The sequence below is a fragment of the Lissotriton vulgaris genome, chromosome 6, assembly GCF_964263255.1.
Source record: "Lissotriton vulgaris chromosome 6, aLisVul1.2, whole genome shotgun sequence".
In the NCBI taxonomy this organism is placed as follows: domain Eukaryota; kingdom Metazoa; phylum Chordata; class Amphibia; order Caudata; family Salamandridae; genus Lissotriton; species Lissotriton vulgaris.
Genome location: NC_141694.1, coordinates 1,751,978,733 through 1,752,003,781, shown reverse-complemented (window position 1 = coordinate 1,752,003,781; position 25,049 = coordinate 1,751,978,733). Strand labels below are relative to the sequence as shown.

At 42.6% G+C, this 25,049-nt stretch overlaps 1 protein-coding gene and 1 long non-coding RNA gene across 3 annotated transcripts in view; both read right to left on the bottom strand.

The window, feature by feature from the left end:
* The window catches only part of LOC147709416 (xanthine dehydrogenase/oxidase-like), a 736,168-nt gene that overhangs the window by 478,002 nt on the left and 233,117 nt on the right, over nucleotides 1-25,049 (bottom strand). For both annotated transcript variants that reach the window (XR_015296692.1, XM_086927985.1), the window contains exons 13-14: nucleotides 7,205-7,314; nucleotides 4,327-4,511 (exon numbers count right to left, since the gene is read on the bottom strand). Coding sequence is in view for 1 of the 2 variants with exons in the window: in XM_086927985.1 (XP_086784111.1) it covers nucleotides 4,327-4,511; nucleotides 7,205-7,314 (295 nt within the window). In the remaining variant the exon portion in view is untranslated. The remainder of the gene's footprint in view (nucleotides 1-4,326; nucleotides 4,512-7,204; nucleotides 7,315-25,049) is intronic.
* Nucleotides 14,825-16,470, bottom strand: LOC147709417 (uncharacterized). Its single transcript, XR_015296693.1, has 7 exons — nucleotides 16,400-16,470; nucleotides 16,263-16,301; nucleotides 16,056-16,129; nucleotides 15,890-15,974; nucleotides 15,733-15,800; nucleotides 15,580-15,647; nucleotides 14,825-15,330 (listed from the first exon to the last, which is right to left on the bottom strand). It is a non-coding gene; the product is annotated as an uncharacterized LOC147709417 (long non-coding RNA).

Sequence of the window (25,049 nt, the reverse complement as noted above, 5' to 3'; positions counted from 1 at the left end):
CCCTTAATTTTTAATCCAACAGACATAATCTTATCCTTATTAAACATTTCAAATTCATTCCAGATGTGCGGTGAGTCGTCAGGGATGAAGGTAGGCCTTCAGGCTGCATTGGGATTTGGCATGGGGAAAACAATTCATGTATAGCGATTATTTTATCCTCAAAGAAACCCGAAATAGCTTTGGTCCATTCTCTAGAGTTGGGAGTGAAAGATGGATTATAGGGGTGGTATATTCTCTTAAAATTTAGTATAGTTCCTTGAAGGAATTTTCTGCTTTATTTATGCGCTCCGCTAAATACGTTCGCTTTGCCGATCTTATATCCCGCATATAGCTAATATGTAGAGTTTTATATGCATTGCGGTTTACTAGATCTTTGTTATTCCGCCATTTTTTCTCAGCCGTTCTAGTTAGGGATTTTGCGACTTTTAACTGTTCTGTGAACCATGGGGCATTCCTAGTCTTGCACTTAACCTTACGCCGAGGGGCGATTTTGTCCAGTGCTCTTTCGATAGTCACTTCAAGATGCCGTGCAGCTGCACTTACGCTTTCAATGAGAGTTATCGATTTGGACTGGAAATGCTTAGAGAAGGAGGGTAGTGTTATTTTTTTTAAAGATCTGCGAGAGGTAGATTCCTCTTTGGAAGCTAAGTCGGTAGTAAGAGCAGGAAAGGTGAATTTCAGTAAATAATGATCGGTCCAGAAGAATAGGATGGGGGGGCTGGTCCTGATATCAGGGAAGTTGGTAAAGAGAAGATCTAGAGTGTGGCCGGCCAGATGAGTCGGGCCAGCGATCTTCTGACTAAGGTTGAGGGTACACATATTGGAGATTAGTTTTTCCGTATCAGCATCTGATTGCTCCTCAGCATGGTGGTTAAAATCACCAATCAGGACGAATTTGTTCGAGGTCAAGACATGAGGGGCGATGATCCAACAGTGTTGGCAAACTCTCCCTTAGCACCAGGGGGTCGATAGAGCAAGGCCCGCTTCCAGACCTCGTTTAAAGGACCGCTTATTTTAAACACCACCATCTCGGTGTGGTCAAATACAAGGCTTTCAACGCAGCAGATGTTTAGGTTAGGGGTAGCTGCGATTAGTAGTCCACCCCCACTAGAGTCCTTCCTGTCATGGCGTATTATTTTATACTCCGGGGGAAAAGCAATATGAAGATCAGGAGTGGAATTCTCATGTAGCCAAGTCTCAGACACAAAGCATATGTCCGTGGCCTCTGAATTCATAAGGCTCCAAATCTCCAGAGTGTGTTTGGAGAAGGAGCGCGCGTTGAAATAGATGGCAGTGAGATCGTTATGGGCTCCATTGGGCTGGTTGAAGCAGTGGGAGACCGCAGTCGCACTCAGGTCAAAAGAGGGGGCTAAGCAAGAGATGTAAGGAAACCTATTGATTTCAGCTGATAAGACATCGGAAGGCGTAATTTGGGGAAAGTTTAGGTTTTTTAATTCTTTACTGGAATACCTAAGGATGGACATAATTGTGGAGGTGTTGGAAGACACTAGGGCAAAAACTGAAGGTGCCTAACAAAAGCGGGAGTGTCCTGGCGACTGGCAGCGTTCTGGCGCGGACGGGTGCAGATGGGCTTGCCTTTGGCGTGCTGCCGGCGCGCCGCTGCGCGCGTCCGCGCCTTCCTCCCGATTAAGTAGGAGAGGGGGAAGGCAGCTAGAGCGCTGCTGTCCCTTCCGGTAGTGGGACCGGAAGTGAGGAAATGCCTGGGCCGACCCTCCGTTCAAGCGGCACAAGCCGTGACGGAACGGGGTCTAGAGGCAAGTGAGTGGTGAGTGGAAATGAAGAGGAGCTTTTAAAATGCCAAATAATGCATTACAAATTAATATACATAAATACATACAAATCTTCATTGTAAAAAAAATGTCACCTCCATTGAGTTCAGTTGCATCACACACAAAGATCCTCAGTCTCACCCTTCTTGGAGGTTAAAAAGGTTGAGAGGTATGATCTTAGCACAGGGGTCATCCAATGCAAAATAGATACATTTATCTCACAACATTCCTCTCTCTGCCTAAAAATATACCTTCTTTGAACTGCTTCGTACCACCTACTGGACACATTTCTCTTTTCACGAGCTGATTGATGGGTTGCTAATATGACCATTTTGGTCCTTCTAAATACAATGTTGAAATCTCAGTATTCTCTGAAAAATTAAGCAATTTAATTTGCTTAAAGCTTGGGAAGTTCTGAGTTTTTACCACTCAATCTCAGACAGAAATACTAGTAGTTGTGCCTTCTAGTCCAACGTAGAAATCATCTGGATCTCTTTGACTTGCTGAAAAATACATTCACTTCAACTGTGCAAACTCCCAATTTACAAGTTTAGCTCCTCAGACATTACTTGCACGTGTCAGTGCTTTGAGGTTTGCTCTACCTACAATTTTTCTTCATGTCGTACTATACAAAGAATATGAATCTAATATGCTCAACCAACTTTATGGCTCTGAATGTGGGACTTTGGTGCTGAAGCTAGATATATCTCCTTCTCCTACAGAAACTAAATGGATACGACTCTGGTTTATCAACATTGGCAGTGATGGGACAGAAAAACTAAATATATATGCTGAAGGGAGGAGGCTTGTAACACTTGGAAAACATTGCTAAGTAAACATTGAATACAGCGTCCTAATTTCGCATGCTAAATGTACACGCACACCCAGTGATTGAAAAAGTCTGTAAACAGAATGGTTATATTCAGGTCCTGAGTACTAATATGACAAAGAGCTACATATATTCCTATAATGTGTTTAATAAAGAGTCAGAACTTCATTTTGTGTTATTTGTAGGTGCTAATCCCAGAAATAACTATCTAGGAAAATTGCTTCAACTCAAGAGCATGTGTCAGAGGCAGAGAAAAAGATTCTAATGTATGAGACTGTGAACAGATAAAGAGGCTGGATCTGCCTTATGCAGTGTTATTTTGCCTAAACCTTCAACTTCAATTAAATTTGGTCTAGCGATCATCAGACCATTGGAATGTTAAGAGCTCCAATACAAACAATGGTGTGGCTCAGGTCAACAATGACTGTTACAGACCTACTGCTCCAACATTCCAGTGATAATTTTTATATTTCTCCTGTTTTTAATTTAAAACATTCTAACCTCAGTGAGTGGAATGTTATATAAGGAATAAAGTAACCCCGCTGTATATTATAGGGATATTGCAAGTCACCAAGGAGTTCCATAACCATACTGAGGAACGCAGCAGAGTTCCTTTATAAGATTATGGAACTCTGAAGTGACTTGCGATATCCTTATCATGTACACAAGGGGTACTTTATTCTATATAGTACATGGTCACACATTAGGTTTCGCATAGACCACTAAAAACCTTGGCGAGAAGCTCTTTCATATGAAAGAGGGAGTACGTTTGAAAATATGAAGAATGAAAATAAAACCCTCTAAGCAACATTAAACGCATCAAAAACCTGTTAGTTATTTGTTCCAAACAGATATTAGAAACAGTTCAATACAAATCACTTTTTTGTATAAAAAAAAAGCTACACTAGCTTGGAATGTCCAGAAAAATGCAGAAAGATTCTAGCTTTTCTCTAACAATAAAAGGAGTGCAAAAAAATAGACATGTTCTCACTGCTTTTTATTGTAAGCTAAAAAACAGAGCAGAAGAAAGAAAAGCAACCTTCCTTTGCATTGCTTTTAACAGCTGCTTCAATTATGCTCCATGACCTCACCTGCCTTTCACCTCGGCTGCTGGTTCTGTGACGTCAGAGCTCGACTGTAAGAACTTACATTAGCAAGCCTTATATAACCGGCAGCATGATATAATGCAATGTTATTAAATAGGAAATTGTGCATAAAAGTTAGACACAGAAATGACTGATTAACAGTGGCCATTCTGATATTTGGCACCTATTTGTGAGGTTTTTAGATAAGTGTGCAGAACACTTGTGGGGTTTGGAGACCTGACCAATTATATCTTACATACTGTATTTGAGTAGACTGGACTACTGCCCTGACTTGCTGACTTGTTACTATGACATAATTGTTTTGTAAATTGTTTTAATTGATCTAAATAATGAGGCACTGAATCAAACTGAATTTACTTTGGGCTGTGATCCAATTGTCCATGTGGGTAATCTTTTTTTTGAAGTAATAGCTTCACTGGCGTGAGCAACAGACATTGAACTGGAGAAACTATTTTAAAAATAAAATACATTGACATGTTTAGGCCAATTCTAAACTCACTTGCTTGATTTAAATGTAGGACAAGAGCTCACTTTATGCCTTTTCATAATTGCTTTCAGCCTGTAATGGTGCCACAGCAGTACATGCTTACTGTATGCATACCTTTCAATGAGGGCTGTGCATGTCTTCTTTGCAAGGACTGTCACTGCAGCCATTCCTCCATAACTGAGCTCCATCTCTTCCACCTGGCTGCTTCCTTCTTTAAAACGCGCCCGCATGGCAGAAGTGACGATGGCTATGTCGTCCTCCCGACGCGAAGCTTGTTTGAAGGCTGAGAAAAACTCCAACTGCAAATCAAAAGAAACACAAAATTACATGTGCAAAATATGTTGAATCAAAGATTAACATTTTGAGATATGTGTTTCTCGCTTATTGGCTATTGTGCTTTTTCATATTGAGCTAGTAAAGTTTGAGAGTAGCAGTAGTACTGACCTGGTCAGTAAGGAAATGCAACTGTGGTGCATAACATATGTGGATATAGAAACTGGTTAAACTAAACTTTTGAACTCATCAAACATGTACAACCCTGGGGGTTCACATCATTGGGTCAGCTCCTTCTCATATCATCACCACAAACATATGACTTAACTGCGTGCGGGCAAGCAGCAATGGGGCTGTGGATATTTTTCCCAGGTATGGGTAAGAATTACTTATGCTGTGATGCTGCTAGATGAGGTGTGCTGGTCAGAGCACACTGTATGTAGAATAACTATCCAACCTGCCGTTGTTTCAAGTGTGGATGGTGCCCTTTGTGGATTGTTAAAGTATGTGTTTTAGAGGTTAATGTCTTTGTTTTCAAAGGTACTTGCATCCTTCATCTCACATTTGTAATAGACAAATCGCGGAGTAGGTTGGTTTCGCGGATTTGTGTTGACTTTGTACATCAAGATTTGTGTTGACTTGTAACGTCAAGGTCACGCCAAGTCTTTGATGAGTGAGTTAAGTGAGTTCATTTGGTATTTAGATTATAACAGACCAACTCTGATGCAATCTCTACAGTCAAAACACTCACCATTCCAATAGATTGTGTACATTGTTGGAGCCTGGTGGCTTAATCGAATTGTTTTTAGGACAATGTGTCACTGTGGTTCTTGGATATACGAGTCATGCATATGTGGGGTTGACTGGCGTAGGATTCCAGAGTCTCTTCAAGGCACTGAAATTTTATAGCATTTTTCACTTTTGCTTTCCAGTACATAAAAAGTGGAACTTGACTTAATCTTTCATAAGTGCAGGTGTTTCTGTTAGCCGACACAAACATTACTTGCGGCTTGTAGTTTATTCTTGAGTAAATAAAGCCTTTCGATGAAAGCTGCTTTCGATCTGTTGGTTGAGCCGCAATAAACTTCTATTATGTTGTCTGGAACCCATGTGGGTCCAGTTCTGTTGGCCTACTACATCAGAAGGCCACTGGCGCACCCCGCACATTGCTCATGGTGTTCAGTCCAGTATGCTGCAGCCAGGGCCCACTTAGGAAATGTGCTCATGTTTCTAAAGCACTCAAATTGTAATCGTTGCTGGTAAGGAAACATTTTTTTTAAATAGCTTGTTTAATGCACCGGATTTTCCATACGCAAACCCCTCTCTTTTGAATAGAACATTTGTCAAATATGTTCCTATTAGCTCAACAATAGGCAGACTACTATTTCTTGTTCCCAATCATCATTTGAAGAAATTGGGATACCTTTTTGAATGCAAGACGCTCGTGGATGGAATTAAATTCCTTTACATGCCTGGAAGGAATCATAAATCCTAACATTTTCTCTTTTTATATCATAAGCATTTTCGGTCGTCCTTCTAGCATGTGTTATATTTTTTTCTACAGAAACCAACAGCCTGATTCATCAATCTCCCGTTTTGCGAGCCCCTATTAGCGATTCATAGCGAATCGCTAATAAGGACTCACAAAACGGGATTCATGTAGAAATTGCATAAAGAAATGTGATTCCTACATATTCCTTATTTGAGATTAGCAAATTGCTAATCGCAAATAAGGAATAACTCGCCATTCATTCCTATGGGCCAAAAGGCCCATAGAAATGAATGGGGAGTATTCCTTATTTGCGATTAGCAATTTGCTAATCGAAAATAAGATAGCGATTTGAAGGGTGCCAGGGGTTTCCAAAGGACACCCTGTAGCAACCCTCAAATAAAATTTTACACAGGTGTTGCACACACACATGTCCAAAGGACATGTGTGTGTGTAACATGCAACTCAGAAAAATGCATTTAAATGCATTTTTCAGAGTTTTCGCAATTTACCACGAGGTCTGACCTTGCGGTAAATTGCGGCCAGAAATTGCGAATTCGCAAAAAAAAATTGGATGATGAATTGCATTCAAGGAGTCTCAAATAGAGATTCCTTAAATGTAATTCCTCGCAAAATTGCGAGATCACTATTAGCGATTTTTGCATTTGGGATGCTGAATCCCAAATGCAAAAATCGCACTCGCAAAGGGCCAGATTCTCAGAATCTGGCCCTTTACGAGCGCAATTTTGTTTGATGAATCGGGCGGTAAGAGCCTTATTCCTGGGTGAAAGTTGTACTTTATAAAAAGATAAGATAACATAAGATAACATAAAATAACATAAGAAAACAAAAGATAACCTAACAAAGGATAACATAACATAAGATAAAATAAAATAGTTTGAGTTGCCTTGCTGGGTATCCTCATAAACTCTTTGATAATGGAAAGCTTTGTTTGCACATCTGGGAGCAGTAACATCCTAATGGCAGGTGTGAGACTACAGTGGTTTATTTGAGCTCTGTACTTGATCAACAGAGCATTGAATCAAGTCATCAGAAAGTTAACCAAGTGGCAAAACGGAAGCAAAGTAATTTGTGTAGTGGACTAGTTCTGTCAATGTGTAGAGAGAACTTAACGAAACTGTCGCTTTTCTCAATAAACATTAATAAGTTCAGTTACTACTGCATACTATTCATTACATAAGACCATACCGTGGTCATTTAATATATCACCTTTTTGGTGTATGGAATTTCAACAGACAGCAATATTTCCTGGGGTTTTAGTATCGTCTTTCTGTAACTGGTAAAAAAGTTTTCATCCATCTGTATAGTTCGCTGGCCCTCTACAGAGGAAGGAGAGAAGATAGTTAAGGATGGTTTGAAATAGTGCAGCATGCTCAAGAATCAACTTTTTATTTATTGTAGAAATAATTCTCTATCCAACTGCTTTTAGTATTTGTACCAGACTAAACTTCTCAGAGTGAAAGTAAATACAGGATCCCTTTGTTCTGGTTTGGCATAACAGATGAAAGCAGCATTAGACCCAAAGAATAACTAATATTATTTTATATTGTCTAAAGTTAAAACAATATTCGCTGACTTTTAGCCACCTTTCCATCTCGTTTCAAAAGTTCTCAAGTATGCTTTCTTTTAGTTCAATATAATGCATCATTCGGGAAAATCAATTCTGCAACTTCAAATCAGCTTAAATTCTGATACTTGTGGTTGGTGGAACTTTCCAAAGTTTTGATGGTTCCAATAAATATTGTGTAGCACTTGGGGCTTGACTGGGAATTTAAGTAAATTGTGCGTGAAAGGATCACTACATTTCCTGCTTAGGGCTATTCCAAGGAATCCCAGTTCCAGAAGTTTACTGGAGCTGTATCTACTGGTCTCAGAAGGGGCTCTCAAATGAACAAACTCAACCCTCCCTTTCCAGCTGACACACAGTGTATACCACAAAGACACAGGGAATGGCAGAATATCAAGATGGTTTTTCCATAGGTGTTAACCACTCAACGCTATACAGCTGGACCTACCTAAATTTGCACGTGCTGCCCGAAGGTTACATGCAGATTTCCCTCAGTAGGTGAACAAACCCGCCAAAGAAGAAGAGGTGACACCAACGTAATGGGCATTTATAAAAGGAACACAACACTTTTAATAAATCTTGTTACTGTGGCACAACTCGATGGCACTCATTATATGGACTTCATAAACATTCAAACATGATATGGAGTTTACACACAGATCCTTGTAAAAGGCACTTTAACCCACTGAGCATTGAAACACAAATAAGGAAAAATAAAACTTGATGCATTATGCCAATATAAATAAAGCACACATCACAAACGACATTATCCCTTGTTTTTTAATGTAATAAACAAAACCCAGTGTTATCTTCTTTATATACTTCCTGAGTCTGAAAGCCTTGGCAGTTTGAGGTTGTGCGCTGCAGGTCACTCGTGTGTGTGCTCTGATGCTGTTTTGCCTCATCTTGCTGCAGAGGTCAATACTCTCTGCACTGACACAGCAATGTTGTCTGGGCTCCAAAGCAAGTAAGTCAAATGCACCCAGTGTCATGGCCGCCAGTCAATGAGTGACCTTGGATGAGTTGGCACTTGGGTTTAGGAGTGGGAGTTGATCTGTGCAGGTCAATACAATGCAAAGACACGATGCACACTGCGGAGTGAACACTCGTTCTTCGCACACTGCATGCGCCTTTTATTTACTACACCACCAGCCCCATTGAAACAAGCATTGGCATAGCCAATAGGTCTCGCCTTTGGGACCTTATAAGTGTTTAGCCATGCAACAGTTGATGTTGCACCGAGGATATTGTGCTGAATAACTAAACACTTTTAAGGTCCCAAAGGCGAGACCTATTGTCTATGCCAATGCTTGTTATGATTACTTCTAGCGCTCTTAGCAGCTCCTACAAATTTCACTCAACTTTCACCTTGAAAAGAACAACGACCGCAACACCACCACCCTTTTGGACAACCTCGCAAATCTCGGACTCAAACAACTTGTCACTACCCCCACCCACATCGCAGGTCACACACTCGACCCTATCTTCACCTCCAGCAAGCATGTTTCCTTCAGCCACACCACAGCTCTCCTTTGGACTGACCACAGCTGCGTTCACTTCACCTACAACAAGCCCACAACCAACAACCACCCCCAACCCACTTTGCAAAGAAATTGGAACAAAATCACCATCGACCAGATCTCCTCATCGCTTCTTCAAAAGCCCCCCGCCCACTCCTCAAACCCTGACCAAGCAGCCACCAACCTCACCCAATGGTTATCCAACAGCGCCGACATCCTAGCACCGCTGAAACAATGACAAATCAAACCAGGCAGCAAGAAGGCCTCCTGGTACAACGACGACCTTAAGAAATCCAAGAAACACTGTCGCTCCCTCGAGAAGGCCTGGAAAAAAGACCCAACCACCAGCACCAAGGACGCCTTCAAAAACGCCACCCGCATACACCACCAACTAATCCGAAATGCCAAGAAAGCAGCCTTCAAGGACCGTCTAGATAACAACGCCCATAACAGCAAGGAATTATTCAACATCGTCAAGGAATTCACCAACCCCTCAGCCAACTCCAACGACATCACCCCCTCTCAAGCCCTCTGCGACTCCCTAGCCTCATTCTTCCACGATAAAATTGCAGACATCCACAACAGCTTCGACAACCAACCCGGAGACCAACACCACCCAATCCCCTGCAGGACACCCACCCCCCCTGAACACCCTCAAGGACTGGAAGCCAATCTCAACTGAGGACACCATCCGTCTGATGAATTCTATCCATTCAGGATCCCCCACAGACCCCTGCCCTCACCACATCTTCAACAAAGCAGACTCCGTTATTGCACCGCACCTCCGAGACGTCATCAACTGCTCCTTCAACTTCGCATCCTTCCCGGAAAGCTGGAAACATGCCGAACTCAGCGCCCTCCTGAAGAAACCCACAGCTGACCCCACCGAACTCAAAAACTATCACCCCATCTTGCTCCTTCCATTTCCGGCCAAAGTCATCGAGAAAGCTGTCAACAACCAGCTCGCCGCATTCCTCGAAACCAACAAATCCCTCGACTCTTCACAGTCCGGCTTCCGAGCTAAGCACAGCACCGAAACCGCCCTCATCGCAGCAACAGACGACATTCGAACTCTACTGGACAATGGAGACACAGTCGCCCTCATCCTCCTCGACCTCTCCGCAGCATTCGACACAGTCTGCCATAGCACCCTACTACAGCGCCTCAAAGACATCGGAATCCAAGGAAAAGCTCTGGAATGGATCACCTCGTTCCTCTCCGGAAGAACCCAGAGAGTCCGCCTTCCACCATTCAAGTCAGAGGCTACTGAAGTCATCTGCGGAGTACCTCAAGGATCCTCACTCAGTCCCACCCTCTTCAACGTTTACATGAGCCCCCTTGCGGCCATCGCACGCCAACATAACCTCAACATCATCTCCTACGCCGACGACACTCAACTGATCCTATCACTCACCAGAGACCCTAACACGGCCAAAACCAACTTTCACGAAGGGATGAAAGAAGTAGCCGAATGGATGAAGCACAGCCGACTGAAACTGAACTCAGACAAAACAGAAGTCCTCATCCTAGGTACCTCCCCCTCCGCCTGGGACGACTCTTGGTGGCCAGAGGCCCTTGGAAAAGCACCCATCCCGACGGACCACGCACGGAACCTGGGCGTCATCCTGGATTCCTCACTCTCGATGAACAGACAAGTCAACGCCGTTTCTTCATCTTGCTTCAACATTCTTCGCATGCTCAAAAAAACTTTCCGCTGGATCCCCACCGAAACCAGAAAAACAGTCACCCACGCTCTGGTCACGAGCCGACTGGACTACGGAAACACCCTATACGCCGGCACCACCGCAAAACTCCAGAAGAAACTACAACGTATCCAGAACGCCTCAGCCAGGCTCATATTAGACATTCTGCGTCAAGAGCACATCTCTGATCACCTGAAAAACCTCCACTGGCTCCCCGTCAATAAGAGGATAACTTTCCGACTCCTAACCCACGCACACAAAGCACTCTACGAAATCGGACCCGAATGCCTCAACTCACGACTATCCTTCTACACCCCTTCACGCCAACTACGATCCTCCAACCAAGCCCTTGCCACTGTACCTCGCATCAACAAAACCACCATGGGAGGTAGATCCTTCTCCTACCTAGCAGCTAAAACTTGGAACTCACTTCCCCCTCACCTTCGTCTCACTCAGAACCACCTAGCATTCAGAAAGCAACTCAAAACATGGATTTTCGAAAAATAACTCCCCACCCTTCTTCAAGCGCCTTGAGACCCTCAGGGTATGTAGCGCGCTATACAAATTTCTGACTTGACTTGACTTGACATGCACGAGGGGAAGTCCCAAAACATACCAGCAGAAAGAGAATACCTGACATACCTGTGTGCTCATTGCGCACGGACTACCAAAGATTCTTCTCTGAAGAAAATACTCAATGCTCATCTTTTTAGAGCAGTCTGTGCACTCACTCGTTAAAAAGAACACATGCCTCCAAGTGATTGAGTAAGTGGGCGAAGTTACACAACAGAGGTTTATTCATTCACTCATATCACTCTTTCAAAGAATGTATGCCTCCACGCGATTCAGTTTGCAGTTACACATTACAGGATCATTCATTCATCATTTCACTCTTTCATAGAGCGCATGCTTGTAGGTGAGTGGGTTTGCAGTTACCCAATACATAATTCATTGATTTCACTCTTTCAAAGAACGAATGCATCTGAAGTTTGAAGTTTATTGGTTTGTATAGCGCTGAATCACCCATGAGAGTATCTCGGCGCTGGGGAAGATTCCGTTGCAAAGTTAAGTAATACAGGTGTAATCATTCCTTTCACTATTCCATTAATTTGTCGCACTCTTTTGTACATAGGTTTAGTGAATTGCCTTTTTCTCAGGTCAACGTTGGATTGTGCATCCAGCACGGGGAGAGCTGGCAAGAAGTGAGCGGCAGGGACACTGCACACATTCAGCACTCTCTTAGAAAACAGCGAAATAAACAAATATTGTGAGATAACGGAGAGGTGCAAAGGTGAAAATTAAACAAGAAATGCCAACTAGCTATAAGCAATAGATAAACCTTTTAACGTTTCTCGTTTTGTATCAACTTAAAAAAAAACGTATATGATTATTCAAGGATGTTAAGAGTGTGTAGGCATGCCAGTGGGGGATAATGTACTGCATGGCTAAACACATATAAGGGCCCGCAGGGGAGACCTATTGGCTTTGTCAATGCTTGTTATTGTGTTGCATTGTTTACTTTAAAACTGTTGGCAGTGCTTGAAATTAGGACGCACTTCTCTGGGGATTGCCTGTTGCTTGTCCAAGAGCTACCCGAGGTTGAGCAGATGCTCCAGTAACTGCAGTGGTTCATTTGTAATAAAATAAGTGCCAGGGCTCCCATCGGGAGGCAGCTTGCACCAGACAATTTCTCCTGTTAGCACCACCTAAACCAGAACCAACTACGTACCATGAAAGCGTGGCGAGGATGTGGCCCCACAGTCAGAGCTGCTGACTTCAGAGTTGGGGAGCCAGGTTCAAGTCTCGCCGTTGACTCAACATCCTTTGATTCTGGGCAAATCACTTAATCTCCTGAGCCTAAATGAATGTCTCCTTAACTGGTGCTCATGAAAGCGCTGTTGTTGATGATTAAGTACTGAGCACCGGAAACCACTGGCTCAAATTAAGCACAGATAAAACTGTGGTTTCACCACAATAAAGAGAATTTATGGTGTTGGCAGAGGCACGTCTCTCCCAACTGAATAACACTATTTCTGACACAGAGTACTTAGCCCACGCGCTCACTGCCTGCACTGACTTGTAGGGGTGTCACAGGTATTATACCTATGCACTCAAGGCCACCACTGATATAATGGTGTGTCACTGGTATTACCCCTATATTCGTACTGCCAGCCATGGGTTGTTGGAGTGTCACAGTTATTACCCAGTACCACTGAGTAACACACACTGACAGTCATCCCGGTATTAATACTCTGTGGTTCGTACAGCGCTTTCTGCCACATTCTGGCAGATATGTTTTACTGTAAATGACAGCTATTACTTTTATCTCTTTCTATGGTAATACCCACCTTGGAATGATGAAATGCTGAGCCCACACACCAAAATGTAAATGTGACTCGCAGGTTGGACAGGGTCGCTGCAGTGCAGAGAGATCGGCAGCAGGTGGGATGACCTCCTAAAAGATCTTTCGCTTTCTAAGCGTCCCATCACTCCCAAATATATCAGAGTCTCGCGCGCTTTTCCCCTCAGCCAAGGCACCACAGAAGAGTCTTCCCGTTACTGTAAGTAAGCGCATCGAAGCAACAAAGACTTGGCGTATAACTGTAGCGCTTAAAAAAACTTCACAATAAATAAACGTATATGTAGAACATACACCGCGTTCATTCTTATATGAACTCTGGGGCAGATTTACAATAACTGGCGCATCCCTGCTTATCAGGCGACTACACCGTGTTCGCCCGGTGCTGCCCACGGACCCTCACTACCCTTCGCCCTTTCTTCCCTCAGGTCCTTTCTACGCGGATGATCATACCGATCGCCGAGACAACTTTGACGTTGTACTCCGGCTCTCTTGTCTGCCATTCACCCACAAATCGGACTACGAAGACCCTTCACCCCCACCTGATGGACCTTCCACAAAGGCCAACTCTAAATCAAGCAGCAAGACGTCTCCCTCGCTTGTCCCCTTCCTGGGACACATTGCCGTACTTTCAACTGCTGTCGGCACCCAGCACTTCTACTAAGACGACCATGTCCTGATGACGATCCCAAGCTATTGAGGATCGAAACGGTGTCGACTCTACAGCATATTGATTGGCGCATTTTCTACTGTGCTACTTTATAATCGTGAATTGAACACCTAAGTCACTTGAGTTACTCCCTTCACTCAGCCACTCACTGTATGATAATTTCACTTTTGCCTACACTGCACCGCTTTCGCTGTCCTTTTCTACACTTGCGTCTCCACCGTTCACTTGCACACTATTTTGAGCACCAAGTACAGTTATGGTTGTCATATGAATTGTTTACTACAGTGCTGCTCCAACTGTATGAATATGACCTTGCATAATTTTTCCCTCAGAAATACAATTTGAGTAACTACACAAGACCATTTGAATTATTGTCTCCTAGTCTGTTCATGTAATGTTTTCACATGCATATGTAACTGCCTATTGATTACTACCTGTTGGGATATTGTTCCTCATTCTACTTCCTTACCCTGATCCCGACGAAGTCTATGGGTTTGACTCCTGTTCTAGTTTACCTGCATTATACTAGCCATCATCAACGCAGTCTATGTGATAATCTGCCGTATGGCCAATTTCTCCAGATAAAACGGAATTATTCAGGAAAAAGTGACTACTTCTTGAATGCAGAAATTCTTGTGCACAAATTAAAGGAACATGGATACCCCAAACATTTTTTGATAAATACGATGAAACATGCCTGGTGGATTCCAGGAGAGACCCTTTTGGAAAAAAGTTCAGCAAAATACATTTTAGAACGCATGGTACGCTTTTCCACATTTTGTTGAAAGACTAACCAGTTAAAAAAAATCAGACAAAACTGGCATCTGATTGAACAAATTGATAAATCATGCAAGCATCCTTTGTTTGCATTAAAAGAAGAACGAACTATTGGAAGCCAGCTAGTTTGTGCTGTTATACCATCAACATAACAAAAAGAGATTGCCAGTACTGATAATACCGCAGTAACATGAATTCGGACACAGTACTTGAGAAAATATTCAAGACTGGGGGCTAGTTGATAGCTTTTTATTCTTATTTTTGATTTTATCAAAAGATACTTTTTTTCATATTCAAAACACAAACATGTACAACATATTTATCAAAAAAGTCACAATAGGGGGGTATCATTCGTCATATCAATCATATCACAATCATACAACATGCAAGCATTCGTGGGGAGAAGGGGTGCACTAGATAAGAAAGCTACAAAATTTACCAAAACATACAATATTTACAATATAATATCAAACATAAGACAAGAATAACCACAGTCTGCAAAAACACTTAAACAATATTTTCATTTGGTGTATGATCGATTATACCGTACATTCCTATAGTCAAGTATGAGAATACTTTCTAAATGTTTAGAGAAAGGATAATGTACAGGGATTAGTGATAAGCAACAATTATCCTGACATTTACGCTTATCACTAGAGCAGACAGGAATGTGGCTTGGGCCTACGCGTTTCGAATCCCAATGACTTGTAGGGATTCTCTTCAGGGCCTTTAGAATTCTCTGCAGAAGTGAAAAAAGAGAAAAGGGGAGGGGGGAACAAAAATTAGAAAATGCTCAGACAGGCATGGTTAGTGTTAATAACACGATCACTATCAGTCACCTCACTCAGTTACCACCCAGGTCTCTACAGACTTGTCACTAGTCTAGTGTTCAAGGAAGACATGGGGATCTTAACTAACTGGTCTATGATGTTACTAGATATGAAGCAAATCAGCCAATGGATGAGTGGACAGGCGATCTATTACTCACCTTCTGTACTTAAGAAAGAAATAGTCTCAGGGGTGGGATAGGTTGACACAGTTAAAATGATGGTGGACCTATAAGGGGGAGATGAAAAAGTGTTAAAAAATAGAAAACATTCTAGATTCTTTGTGCACTGCCGGTAGTAGGAGAGAATCTCACCTAATCAAGTTCAGGTGGAGGAGGCCATGTGAGAGGTAGCTGCCGGATTTTTTGGTTACTAGACACGTCTTGGAAAATAAATGAAAAAAGGGGTTTTTTAATTGGACCATAAGGAACACTAATGTGCAAAAACGAAAAATACTAAACTGGACTTTACCGAAAATGATAATTTGAAGAGATGAAAAGTTGTGCTTACTCACGGGACCCCTATCAAAGAAGGGAACGTTTGGCACGGTGCTTATCTAAATAAACAGAAAACACCATTAGCTGTTTGTATGCATTTCTCGTCAGAGAAATGTTTTGCAATAAAGACTGCAGCTTACCGAGGCAGAAACTCTCAAGCATTTGACCGTAAAAAATGAAGCACGCAAGTAATTCAATTTAAGGTGACTTCAGACTGGAGTGGAAATAGAAACAAATGTTTCATTTCAGTAAGTGGTGCCTCAAGGCAACAATGATTAGACGCGTTCGTTTTCAACTAGTAGAAAATCCTGACACTTTTAAAGCGGTAAAGTGAACTGAAGGCTTACCGGCAAATATTTTCAATCAGTCAGTTGAGATTATTTAAGCTACAAGGAAACAAAAACACGGGTGAGCAACTTATTTGAGCCTAATAAAAGGACATAGCTAAGAGGCATAACAGGGGGGGGGGGTGTGGGTTACTTACAGATTTAGGATTGAGCAGATTTCCCAAACGACGGCGTCTTTGGCAGCACTGCACACAGGCTCCTGCGCAGTAGCAGGCAGAGGCTTGACTGCTCTACCTATATACCTAGTGTCTGAGCAGCAGGACCGCCCACTTAGAGGCCAAGGTTTCATAGAGATACTGGACTGGATTCAGGGAAAGTTATGGACCGGAGTTTCAAGATGACAAAAAAGATTACCAGAATGAATAGAAAGCGACGCTGAGGTCACTCACAAAGCTAAAAAGGGGCTCACAGTAGATAATTACAATTTGAAGATTTCACTTAATTCATTAAGTCCAGATACTGCGGTATCGAACTTAACGATAAGGAAAGCCTCTCGTTTTGATAATGTCAAATTTAAATCGCCACCTCTGGGATTTTTTTCTATTTTCGAAATGACTGTCCACTTGAGATCGCTCACATTATGCTGCAACCTCGTCCAATGATGCACCAAGGGGGCATTTTCAACTTTTCTTTTAATCCTTGATTTATGTTGCGAGATCCGTTGGCGGATCTCTTGGTTAGTTTTGCCTATGTACAACAACTGGCATGGACATGTAATGCCATATACCACATATTTACTCTTACAGTTACTCATCGTGTCATGCTTCCATGACACTCCATTATGCTGGAACAACGAGCCTTCCAACGTTGATTCACAGCATAAACAATTTCCACACTTGTGGTGTCCAAGGATGGGTGGCATCCCCATCATTTGGCGTAACGTTTGTGGCTTGGCAATAGGCATGGCTGCTCGAACTATGTGGTTCGCAATGTTATTTTCTTTCTTGAAAGCAAATAAAGGTTCATTTGCAAGACTTGCATCAAGGTTCTTTATCAGATGCCAATTTTGTTTTATAACCCTTTTTAGACGGTTGGCATTAGGGCAATAGGTTGTTACACATACTTGTTTTTCTAAAGCAGGTTTTGATTTGCGCTCCAAGAGTATATCACGTGGGGTCCATTGGGCTCTTTTCATGCAGGTTTTGACAAGTTTCTTAGGGTAACCCCTCTCACATAACTTAGATGTAAGGTTTTCTGAGTGTTGTTGAAAATCTTCTTTAAAGGTGCAGTTTCTGCGAACTCGCAGAAACTGCCCATACGGGAGATTTTCCTTTAGATTTCTAGGATGGTTACTGTTGAACATAAGGGACTTGTTGCGGTCCGTGGGTTTAGTGTACAGAGTGGTTGCTAACTTCCCTTCGGACGGAAAGACCTCTACGTCTAGGAACGCAATCCTACTGGTAGATTCAGAGATGCTGAATTTTATATCAGCTGTTCTGTCATTAAGCCATTGGTAAAAATGGTTTAGTGTGTCACCATCACCTTTCCATGTCAAAAAAACATCATCAATAAAACGGAGCCATGTTCCGAGATATTGAGAAAAAGGGTTATTATTGTAGATGTATGCATTCTCGTACATGGCCATAAACAGTACCGCCAATTCTGGAGCAAAGGGGCAGCCCATGGCCACCCCCTTGACTTGGTAATAAAATTCGCCGTTAAAACAGAAATAGTTCTTTTTTAAGGCGAATGTTGCCAAGTCCACTATGAATTTAGTGGGCACCCGCATAGGTCTAGGCCTCGTGTCAAGAAAGTAAGTGAGTACTGCTACAGCCTCATCTTGAGGGATCTGTGTGTATAATGCAGTAACGTCCAAGGTAACGAGTCTGTCACTGCCTTCACTGAAGTCTATATTTTCTAGTTTTTTAATGAAGTCAGTGGTATCCTGAAGGTAGGATCTAACCTCAGTCATGAAATCCTTGAGAAAACAATCTACATATTTCGCAGCTGGCTCTAATACTGAACCACACCCTGCTACAATGGGTCTGCCGGGTGGATGGTCAGGGTCTTTGTGTATTTTAGGCAATACATAAAACATAGGAACTTTGGGATGTTTGTTTTTCAAATATTCAGCTTCTTTTGGGCCGACGAAACCTGAATCAAAACCCTCTTGCACAATTGCAAAGAGCTCATTCTGTAGTTCCATGGTAGGGTCTTTATTTATCTTGCGGTAGCAAGTAGTATCTTGTAGCTGTTTTAAAACTTCAGCAGTGTAGTCATTGGTGTCCCACAACACTATTGCTCCGCCCTTGTCTGCTTGCTTAATTATAACCGTATTGTCAGTTTTGAGGTTATTTAAAGCCATAATTTCTTTTTTAGTGGTATTGAACTTGATGTATTTTTTCTCTTGTTCCATGGCCGATATTGCAGATAATACACTTTTCTCAAAAGTCAAAAGGTTTTTCGGGACTTTATTGGCTGGCGGGCAAAAAGTGGACTTATTTCTAAGGCCTGTGACCTCTAAAGGTTGGATGGTAGGATTTTCACTAAAAAAGACAGTCAAACGTAGTTTTCTGCAAAATTCAATGAACTCAGACTTCATTTTAACGAAGTCCGTTCTTTTAGATGGTACGAACGACAACCCCTTTGCTAGGATACTTTCCTCATCGGGTGTCAAAATTTTTTTGGAAAGGTTGAAGATTGGCGACGCGTTTAATTTTTGTAATGTTGTCGTCGCGTTTTCATCTCCCAGGGGATGTTGTTTCTCACTCGACCTCTGGGGAGTGTTTGGCCTCTCCCTAAAAAATTCGACGACTGATTCTGCTGTTGCTGCTGGTTGGTGTTCCAATTTCTATTTCTATTGGGACGATTATAAGAACTTGCGGAATCACTATCAGTTCCAGAGGAGGAGGTGTCTGAGAAAGAAATGAATTGTCTTCGAGATCTGCCCTGGTTCCCTTGAAGGAAACGTCTAGATTCCGCTTTGGAATAAAAATCAGCCTGTAAAAAAGGGTATATGTTGTCTAAAGAAAAACCTTTTTTGTCTTTTTCGAATTGGTTGGACTTTTGAGTAATAGTGTAATCTTTGAACTCTTGCACTTCTTTAGCGACTTTTTCTAGGAGGGCCTTGGCATCTGCTATGGTAGGATTACCACTAATTTCAGACTCTAACTTGGCGATTTCAGCTAATTCTTCCTTCGAAGGAAGAATTAGCTGAAATCGCCAAGTTAGAGTCTGAAATTAGTGGTAATCCTACCATAGCAGATGCCAAGGCCCTCCTAGAAAAAGTCGCTAAAGAAGTGCAAGAGTTCAAAGATTACACTATTACTCAAAAGTCCAACCAATTCGAAAAAGACAAAAAAGGTTTTTCTTTAGACAACATATACCCTTTTTTACAGGCTGATTTTTATTCCAAAGCGGAATCTAGACGTTTCCTTCAAGGGAACCAGGGCAGATCTCGAAGACAATTCATTTCTTTCTCAGACACCTCCTCCTCTGGAACTGATAGTGATTCCGCAAGTTCTTATAATCGTCCCAATAGAAATAGAAATTGGAACACCAACCAGCAGCAACAGCAGAATCAGTCGTCGAATTTTTTAGGGAGAGGCCAAACACTCCCCAGAGGTCGAGTGAGAAACAACATCCCCTGGGAGATGAAAACGCGACGACAACATTACAAAAATTAAACGCGTCGCCAATCTTCAACCTTTCCAAAAAAATTTTGACACCCGATGAGGAAAGTATCCTAGCAAAGGGGTTGTCGTTCGTACCATCTAAAAGAACGGACTTCGTTAAAATGAAGTCTGAGTTCATTGAATTTTGCAGAAAACTACGTTTGACTGTCTTTTTTAGTGAAAATCCTACCATCCAACCTTTAGAGGTCACAGGCCTTAGAAATAAGTCCACTTTTTGCCCGCCAGCCAATAAAGTCCCGAAAAACCTTTTGACTTTTGAGAAAAGTGTATTATCTGCAATATCGGCCATGGAACAAGAGAAAAAATACATCAAGTTCAATACCACTAAAAAAGAAATTATGGCTTTAAATAACCTCAAAACTGACAATACGGTTATAATTAAGCAAGCAGACAAGGGCGGAGCAATAGTGTTGTGGGACACCAATGACTACACTGCTGAAGTTTTAAAACAGCTACAAGATACTACTTGCTACCGCAAGATAAATAAAGACCCTACCATGGAACTACAGAATGAGCTCTTTGCAATTGTGCAAGAGGGTTTTGATTCAGGTTTCGTCGGCCCAAAAGAAGCTGAATATTTGAAAAACAAACATCCCAAAGTTCCTATGTTTTATGTATTGCCTAAAATACACAAAGACCCTGACCATCCACCCGGCAGACCCATTGTAGCAGGGTGTGGTTCAGTATTAGAGCCAGCTGCGAAATATGTAGATTGTTTTCTCAAGGATTTCATGACTGAGGTTAGATCCTACCTTCAGGATACCACTGACTTCATTAAAAAACTAGAAAATATAGACTTCAGTGAAGGCAGTGACAGACTCGTTACCTTGGACGTTACTGCATTATACACACAGATCCCTCAAGATGAGGCTGTAGCAGTACTCACTTACTTTCTTGACACGAGGCCTAGACCTATGCGGGTGCCCACTAAATTCATAGTGGACTTGGCAACATTCGCCTTAAAAAAGAACTATTTCTGTTTTAACGGCGAATTTTATTACCAAGTCAAGGGGGTGGCCATGGGCTGCCCCTTTGCTCCAGAATTGGCGGTACTGTTTATGGCCATGTACGAGAATGCATACATCTACAATAATAACCCTTTTTCTCAATATCTCGGAACATGGCTCCGTTTTATTGATGATGTTTTTTTGACATGGAAAGGTGATGGTGACACACTAAACCATTTTTACCAATGGCTTAATGACAGAACAGCTGATATAAAATTCAGCATCTCTGAATCTACCAGTAGGATTGCGTTCCTAGACGTAGAGGTCTTTCCGTCCGAAGGGAAGTTAGCAACCACTCTGTACACTAAACCCACGGACCGCAACAAGTCCCTTATGTTCAACAGTAACCATCCTAGAAATCTAAAGGAAAATCTCCCGTATGGGCAGTTTCTGCGAGTTCGCAGAAACTGCACCTTTAAAGAAGATTTTCAACAACACTCAGAAAACCTTACATCTAAGTTATGTGAGAGGGGTTACCCTAAGAAACTTGTCAAAACCTGCATGAAAAGAGCCCAATGGACCCCACGTGATATACTCTTGGAGCGCAAATCAAAACCTGCTTTAGAAAAACAAGTATGTGTAACAACCTATTGCCCTAATGCCAACCGTCTAAAAAGGGTTATAAAACAAAATTGGCATCTGATAAAGAACCTTGATGCAAGTCTTGCAAATGAACCTTTATTTGCTTTCAAGAAAGAAAATAACATTGCGAACCACATAGTTCGAGCAGCCATGCCTATTGCCAAGCCACAAACGTTACGCCAAATGATGGGGATGCCACCCATCCTTGGACACCACAAGTGTGGAAATTGTTTATGCTGTGAATCAACGTTGGAAGGCTCGTTGTTCCAGCATAATGGAGTGTCATGGAAGCATGACACGATGAGTAACTGTAAGAGTAAATATGTGGTATATGGCATTACATGTCCATGCCAGTTGTTGTACATAGGCAAAACTAACCAAGAGATCCGCCAACGGATCTCGCAACATAAATCAAGGATTAAAAGAAAAGTTGAAAATGCCCCCTTGGTGCATCATTGGACGAGGTTGCAGCATAATGTGAGCGATCTCAAGTGGACAGTCATTTCGAAAATAGAAAAAAATCCCAGAGGTGGCGATTTAAATTTGACATTATCAAAACGAGAGGCTTTCCTTATCGTTAAGTTCGATACCGCAGTATCTGGACTTAATGAATTAAGTGAAATCTTCAAATTGTAATTATCTACTGTGAGCCCCTTTTTAGCTTTGTGAGTGACCTCAGCGTCGCTTTCTATTCATTCTGGTAATCTTTTTTGTCATCTTGAAACTCCGGTCCATAACTTTCCCTGAATCCAGTCCAGTATCTCTATGAAACCTTGGCCTCTAAGTGGGCGGTCCTGCTGCTCAGACACTAGGTATATAGGTAGAGCAGTCAAGCCTCTGCCTGCTACTGCGCAGGAGCCTGTGTGCAGTGCTGCCAAAGACGCCGTCGTTTGGGAAATCTGCTCAATCCTAAATCTGTAAGTAACCCACACCCCCCCCCCCTGTTATGCCTCTTAGCTATGTCCTTTTATTAGGCTCAAATAAGTTGCTCACCCGTGTTTTTGTTTCCTTGTAGCTTAAATAATCTCAACTGACTGATTGAAAATATTTGCCGGTAAGCCTTCAGTTCACTTTACCGCTTTAAAAGTGTCAGGATTTTCTACTAGTTGAAAACGAACGCGTCTAATCATTGTTGCCTTGAGGCACCACTTACTGAAATGAAACATTTGTTTCTATTTCCACTCCAGTCTGAAGTCACCTTAAATTGAATTACTTGCGTGCTTCATTTTTTACGGTCAAATGCTTGCAGTGGCGGCTGGTGACATTTGAAAGTGGTAGGGCGTAAAACAATTGTCATACTGCACTGCATCGAGTGAGCGTAGCGAGCAATCCAAACCACCTACCCCCAAGAAAATTTTGAAGAAAGATTAGGCAAATGGTGCATTTTCAAGCAAATTTGTGAAAGCAGGAAGATTTATCAAGCAATTGTGAATCTGTTCTGACAAAGACAATGACTGGCAAAACTGTCAGTCTAATTGAATGCATATCAGACGCCGGTCTACCACGTGCTCTGTCCATCTGTGCCACTGTGTGCTACCCTTTCACACATCTAATGTGCCCCCGTTACTAATTGACAGGAGAAGCTGGTTTCTTGTCACACTTCAGAGCGCCACGAGAAGACTGCAGCATGTAAAATGTGAAACATTACATCACAAACTTAACGTAAATGCTGTCAAATCCTTTTCACTTGATAAATACAACCTACTTACCAATCAATGATCCCTATCTGCAGTGCTCTTCTAAGCCATCGCACCCTGGCCTCAGAAAGGACAGCATCGGTCCAGCCATGACCTGCGTGCTCTTATTAAAGACAAATCAATACTGCAGTAAAATCACATGTGTGACTCGGAAATAAGGGGACGTTGGGAAAATATGATTTTCTCCAAATCTTATGGCACAGAACAGCCCAGGAAAAGAACATAGTTGCCAGTCCCAACTTTCCGCTTCTGCGTGGCCTGGTTATATGCGTTAACTAAATAAGCAGAAAGAAGTAACATCCAAACATGTTTTGCCTGAGCTCAAAACCTAGAAAATGCATTCCTTAGCTTCATTATAAAAACCCGGCTCAGGAAAACCCACCTGGATGCCATCAGTCGTACACAAGTAAACATTAACACGCCTGACATTACTGCAGGCCTGCTGTCCAGCTCGGGTTAGAAGGGTCACAAGAAGCAAGATGATAGCTGTCGAGCCAGCCTCAAGGTGGAGATGCTCTGGAAACTGTCACATGGAGGAGGCTCTTCGTTCTCCCTCAGAAGCATCACACTCTATCTCCGAGGACTCGCAACTCCCTGTCTCTTTGATCTGGAGGTGTGAGGGCCCCCCCTCCCCCCACAGACACCCCCACCCCACTCTAATCCCTGCGCCAGGTGGGCCGCCTCCAATCCCTTCAAACAGATGATGAGCAGCAAATGGCTTCCACTAGCCTTCCGGCGACTACCAGCAGTTCAAGGGCACGCGCGGATTTTTAGACAACTGCATCACTCCGCCCCGACTGGTTTCGCCAATGCTCGCTTCTCTTTTATACCCTTATCGTGGGAAAATGTCACCATCATTGACACAGACTGCATTTATCGGCGGTGCCCATCAGCTGAACTGAAGTGTCTCAACGATAAAACAATAATAATGCTTTTTTATGTAGCCCTCCATATTGCGCTTAAGGAGCTGTCATCAACACGTTTTGCTATTATTATTCGATTCAATTCACCTTCCTCTAATACAGTGAACACAATGAACAAAATGACAAATTATTTTCTTTGCGTTCGAATCCCAATTCGTAGTGTTATAATCAAAAAGCAAATCAATAAAAATTCGTGTCCTGTACCAGTGAACCTGTGATTCGAATCGACGATATATCTTGTACGCAATACAATATGCAAGCAATGCACCTGTTTGTCAGTAGTATAACACACAACAATACCGACGAGTTAAAAATCTGACAACTGTGGCACCAGCCTGTCTGTCTCAGGGGAGGGGACTGGGGAGAAACCTTCAGCAAACTGCAGCCTCTCCATTCCGTTCATGAATAGAGGAGTTAAAGGTCACAAATGCTGAAGAGACGTGAAGGGTGAACAGCCTTTAATGGCGGGCTCTAATTCGCCGGCATTACGGGGTGGGGGTTGGGGGGATTGGAAATGAGGGACAACCAATATATTTTAAATAAAATCGTATAAACTTACCAGAGACTCCGTCCCGATTCCCGCCGTCCTCGTTTTCAAGTCCTGTCCTGCGCTGCAGCACGTCATCAGGAAGGCGGCGCGGCAGGCAGCCTCCCTCTCCACTGCCGCAGATTGATTGGTGCGGCCGGCTGCCCCAGGTGACGTAGTTTTCTGTCGTATGCTGCTGCTGCAGCATACAGAGAACAGGGAGAGTTGAGGCCAGGGGGGGGGGTGGCTTGGGGGAGTGGCTTTCCCACTGTAGTTAATACTGTCTGTTTGGGCACCGGCCTCAGGCTGTCCAAACAGTCAGTATTAACAATAGTGGGCAAGCCACTCCCCCAAGCCACTCCCCCTGCCCTCGAGTAACACTCCCACTGTAAACACGGAAACTGTTCTGCTTTCTCG